The 5,585-nt window shown below is 33.3% G+C and overlaps 1 protein-coding gene across 2 annotated transcripts; it reads left to right on the top strand.

Annotated features, from left to right (window-relative positions):
• Positions 1-413: 413 nt before the first annotated feature.
• LOC143532819 (protein phosphatase inhibitor 2-like) lies at positions 414-4,029 on the top strand. Of its 2 annotated transcripts, none has more exons than XM_077027758.1 (5): positions 414-465; positions 1,490-1,556; positions 2,299-2,417; positions 2,526-2,678; positions 3,661-4,029. In XM_077027758.1, the coding sequence occupies exons 2-5, from the start codon at positions 1,534-1,536 to the stop codon at positions 3,864-3,866; spliced, it is 501 nt and encodes a 166-aa protein (XP_076883873.1). In that variant the 5' UTR covers positions 414-465; positions 1,490-1,533; the 3' UTR covers positions 3,867-4,029. The 2 variants fall into 2 exon arrangements, with proteins under 2 accessions (XP_076883873.1, XP_076883872.1); XM_077027757.1 differs by having other exon boundaries at positions 3,649-3,977.
• The last annotated feature ends 1,556 nt before the right edge of the window (positions 4,030-5,585 follow it).

Below are 5,585 nucleotides of genomic sequence, written 5' to 3'. Positions count from 1 at the left end.
CACCACCACCATGGCCTGAAACCACCAATACATCACATGTCCTAAAACCACAAACACCCTGCTTACTATAGCGTACACGATTGAAAACCACCACCACCATTAAAAAAGCCCTTTAAGGGATAAAATGAACAAAAAAAACACCCTTAAGTTGAAGGTGAAAAATGCACATAAATGATAAAGAGAGTTAAAACTTATTTTCATAAAGCATCCGTCCATAATTTAAGATAATTTGAAAAGAAAAAATATATATATAATTTAGTCATTCTCAATTCATAATTTGTAAGTACTAAAAAATAAAAATAAAAATAAAAATAAAAATGGTATATGTTCTGTTTGGTTATTATGAAGGCCTTTGAAAAAAGGTCAAACAAACACAAACACAAACACAAACACAAACACAAATCTGTATCTGGATTCCGAGCAAAAAACCAACGTACAAATCACAAACAGATCTTCACGACGCCGGTAAACAATGCTTCGATTCGACCTTTCTGTTTTTTATTTTCCTTTCCTTTGATTCACATTCATTTTGTAAGTAAGTCGACCTAAATAATATTAGGGAAATCGCGTGTTTGTAAATGCTGTAGCTATTTTTTTTGTTATATAAATAATTGTTCTTTGATTTTTGTTACATTCGGATTATTTGTGATCTATTGTTTTGGGTGTTTATGAATCTGATGAGAGGAATTGATGATTTTTTATGGTCTTAATTTGATGTTTTGTTTTATTTTGTTTTGTTTAGCGCAAATGCTACTATGATGTAGTAAAGTTTTCATATGTGCATAGTGTTAAGGAATATGCCACCGGCTTTTATCGGATAATTTAAGTTCGGTGATGAGACTGAGTGAGAGTTACATGAATCACATGTTTCAAACATATGCGCACACACACACACGAATGAGTCGCATTGCTATCTATTTGCATAAATCGCCTCTACATTGACGTTAGGAAGTGGTTCCATTATGGGAGCACTTATGTCGTTATCCAGGAGATTTCTTCGTGGTCTTTTGGGGCTCACCCAGTGTTGTAGAAATCACTAGTCGGGCGATACAACCATGGGCTCCCCTATGATAAAGGCTCGCAACCTTTTCTTTGGATCACCTGATATCGTTGTCTATGTCGATGCAGGTTGATTCTAGCCCGGTTTGTTACTCTGGGGTGTTACCTCTACACGTAACAATTTTATAACTGATTCGGACTGGTTTTTCACTGCTGTTGATCTGGAGATTAGAAAGCTTTTAAGCAGTGGTGAAATAATGTCCCAATGGGGTTAAACTTTAATATTCATAATTATAAATGATATTATAATACTTTGAGTTGCTGTTTTAGAAGCTAAATAATTCTGCATATGCTTATATTGTCAAGCACCATTTCAATTTTCTAAATTGAAACAGATCCTGCTTTATATGATTTATTTGTCTTCGTTATAATGAAGAACCAAGTTTTTATATAGAAGCATGTGACTTACATATATTATTATTTGTCTCAGCAAGTTGGCTGCTCAACCGCTTCTTGTGAGTCTTAGATTTCATAATGTCTGCAACGAGAGATCTGAGGTAACATTCTATATTACATATGCATGTTATTATATACCCTTGTATGTTGGTTGCTATCTTTTTTGTAATGAAGTCATGTTGGTTACTTATACTTGATGATATTAAGTTAGGGGTGTGCATGGCCCGGTTTGGTTCGGGTTAGGGTTAGAACAGAACCAAAAACCAAAACTTCGGTCTTTGTGTTTTTAAAAGCCGTTCGGTTTCGGTTTTTTTGGTTTTTAGTTGGGTTCGGTTTGGTTTCAGTTTTTGACGTTTGGGGTTGAAAATTTTTCGGAAAAATAATGAATTTAGGGCTGATTTTTTTTTTGTTAGTTTATAGTTTGCTTGATTTATTGTACATTGGGCTAAAATATTTGGGTTAACCTATGCATTATATTGCTATAAAGTACTTAAAATTCGAAATAAATATTGCAAATCTATAAGTTTGGTTCGGTTTTAGTTACATGCAAAACCAAAACCGAACTGAAAGTTCTGTTTTCCAGAAAAAACATAAAACCAAGTTTTCGGTTTTTTGTTTCGGTACAGTTATATAGGAATGTTTTTTTTGGTTATTTCAGTTTAGGATCGGTTTTGTCGGTTTCGTGCACACCCCTCTATTTAGTTGTGTTTTTGACCAGTGAAGGATCTTGAACGGCTGAAATATTGAATTACTCAATTACATATATGTTATTGTTCAACTGTGGTCTTATAAGTTAGTTCTGGTACTTAGTTTCTTGATGTGAGTGGATTTGCGCTTATATAGTAGCAGTAGATCTGTGAGATGGGACGAGGCAAAACTATCCGAAATTGAAGCCAACAAACCTGTTAGACAGAAAATTACAGAACCAAAGACTCCTTATCATCGTATGACTGATGTTGATGGTAAGTTGATTCACGTTTCTTCTGCTATTCAAATTCGTTTAGTGCTGTGTCATTTCAGCCTTTTTATTCATTATATTGCAATCATATTAGCTGAATCCGTGTGCGTAGGATCTCTGTCTCCTGCACGGAGCCCGTCTTACTCTGAAAGGAATGATGAAAGTGTGCATTCTGTGTTCAATGACATGGTTTCTGACAATAACTCACAACAGCAGTCTGGCTGGGCCGATGATGATACAGATGCCATGAATGATGATAATGAAGGTTTTTCCCTCTATTCTTTTTCTCATTTGATTTTGTAGTCAATCTTGTGTTATTAAATTCTTAGTTATAATCTTGGGTACTTAGCTTTTTAGTGGGGCTACAATATTCAACGTTATGAGTCTAGCAGTGGCAGTTCTTGACACAGCACGTAGATAATCATGTTTTGGGTTGTAATTTCCAACCCATTTTGGGTTGACCTGTTTAACCCGTTTAACTAAACATGCGGCCCGCCGATATGTTTAAGAAGGGTGTAAACGAACGAGCCTCGAGCTTGCCTAAGCTCGAGCTCAGCATGTTTAACTTACGAGAGATCAAGCTCGAGCTTGGCTCGTTTGGAGCTTTATCTCTAAAGCTCGAGCTTCGCCGGTGACCAGTTTTTCTAAGAAAAACTCGGGCTCGGCTCATTTGTTCTTTATTAATTACATTTTTAATCGTTTTTTATATATATTATAATTAAATAAGTGTATTATTCTGATCATAATTTATTATATAATAGTTACTATTTATATAGATATGTACTAAATAAGAAATATATATAGGCTAGTTTAGACTCACGACCCAGCTTGATTGGGCATCTCTATTAAACAAGCTTAATTTTAGGCTTGAGCTTGCTTAAGTTCAGCTCAATTCGATCTTTTAGCGAGCTGATCTCGAGTAGCTCATGAATGGCTTCGCCCGTTTACACAACTAACGTTTAACCCGCTTATTACTTTCCACCAAGCCATGTATATCCCATTTAATCTGTCTACAACTGTTTACAACCTGTCGACCCATCTGACTCGTTTAGACAAAAGGGTTACACTTGTGTGTTTGGGTTACACGATTTTAAATGTGTCTAGGTTTGGGTTGATATCTTTGGCATGAATAAATGTACAAGTGATGTTCGATTCATCAATTAGACAGTTATCCTTGCAACCCGCCAACCCGACACGATTTGACACCCTAACTATAGACCTGGAAACTTGATCAGATTCTGAAATAGGGCGGAGTTCTAGTTTCAAGGATCAAAGGCGGGCCCACTATGATGAATTCCATAAAGTAAGAGAGCTTATGCGAAACGGATCCTTAAATGAACCATCAAATGACGATGATGAGAATTTGTATGAAGACTGTGAGACGCCATCATCGTTGGCAGTTTGTGTGGAAGACAAAGACGTTGCAAACGTTGAAGAGTTACCCGTCAAGTAACTTGAATTGGTGGCTTAATGCACTAGCAAGTTTATGCAAGTTTCAAACTTATGTTGTAAAAGCTAGGTTGATTTAAGAAACTAAAAGATATGAAACTATATGCTTAATCCAGTTTGCTATTTTGTTCTCTGGTTTGCATTTGTTTGAATAAATCTGGTGTGTATAAGTTATTGTTATGAATCTGTATAATTAAGGTGTGAAAATAGGTGTAAGTTTTGGATAAGATTTGTGAAAGTGACATTATGGCCCAAGATTTAAGTTGACCACAATATTTAATATTATAAAAAAAAATTATATATAGAACACACTAGAAAAGACTACGTCTACATCTCAAAAGGTCATAAGTAATGACTGTAGGGGTTGGCAATGACGTTTGGCTTTATCTATGTTGAAAATGAATGTTATATTTTGTTTGTTAGAATTTTGAAACTTTTAACTTATTAATTGGCAATAGTCCCAACTAAAGAAATAGTCAAAAACGGGCTTAACTTTCAGCTTATTTTTCTCGAACAAGCATTTTGTTAACCAAGGCAAGGTGTCGCTTTACTATCCCAAATAATTTTGTATTGAATAAGCTCGTTGATTAAATACTCGCTTCTATATAATTTGGAAGGAGTTCTCATTTAACTTTCCGCATTATTCAACCAAACTTCACTTTATTGATAGAAATATGGAGAAAAAAACCTGTATCGGTTTCAACTTTTTAAAATAGTAAATTAACACGTTTTAAACGAAAATATTCAAGAAGGTACCAATATAAAAAACAATTTAAATAACTTCTATTTTTATATTTACACGATGTGAATTACACAAGTAGTTTATATGCTTTGTGTCAACTCATTGAAGTATCCTTTTTTTTTCCTTTTGGAACGACAAATTTGCATAAACAATCCTAAATTTATAAAACTTGTTACATATTTAATAAGAAAATATCTGATTACAATACAGAGGAAGGTAAGCGAGCAACAAACTACGCCGCCATCTCATTTTAAGTTACACATAAACTGCACTAATGTCATAGATAATTGTAATCAAAGTTGATGATTGTGAATGCTTCTCCTAATTGATTTACAGTTTTATAAATAATGAATTGTTATGTGTTCTTAACATGTTATTAAACTTGATCGATTGATTCTTCTTAACTCTGGTGAATATATTTACACCAACCAAGCAATAATTTAATAATATTCTAAAGAATACGTAAAACCGATCAAGCATTGATCACGTAAAACATCATCCTACAGTTTCCTAGTCATTTAATTCAGTTTAATGAGTTAGAGATCATTTCGTTACATTTTGTTGAGTTATTTTTAGAATTGAGTCAATTGACCAATATAGCCTTTTATGAAAAGCATAAAGAAAAAGATAAAGGAAAATATAAAAATCCTACCCACCTCTCCATATAACAATCTTGTGTATTAAAAATAGAAAATATAAAAATCCTACCCACCTCTCCATATAACAATCTTGTGTATTAAAAATAATCAACATATATAAGTATTTATATAGGCTCATAATTCACTAATTGAAATTAGTTTTGTATTCAACAAACTTATAGCAATCTTAATGTTACTTTAGTTATTTATATTTACTTTTAGCCATTTTTACTTTGATAGGGTTGTAATATAATTAAAGTGTGAAATAGAAAGTCGTGAGTTTAAATTCTATAAAAGCAAAAATTTTGTTCAAAAAAGAAAATTTATTTTGGAATGTCTAGTC

This window comes from Bidens hawaiensis, unplaced genomic scaffold (assembly GCF_021521415.1).
Source record: "Bidens hawaiensis isolate Kalapana, Puna unplaced genomic scaffold, B.hawaiensis_p1.1 tig00009543_1, whole genome shotgun sequence".
Taxonomy (NCBI): Eukaryota; Viridiplantae; Streptophyta; class Magnoliopsida; order Asterales; family Asteraceae; genus Bidens; species Bidens hawaiensis.
This window is presented reverse-complemented; position numbering and strand designations above follow the sequence as displayed.

Excerpts from the sequence above, each read along its gene's own strand:
- LOC143532819 (XM_077027757.1), top strand. The coding sequence starts at position 1,534 with ATGTCTGCAACGAGAGATCTGAG. Across the intron at positions 2,418-2,525 it reads TCGTATGACTGATGTTGATG|GATCTCTGTCTCCTGCACGG; the intron begins GTAAGTTGATTC and ends CCGTGTGCGTAG. Across the intron at positions 2,679-3,648 it reads CATGAATGATGATAATGAAG|ATTCTGAAATAGGGCGGAGT; the intron begins GTTTTTCCCTCT and ends AAACTTGATCAG.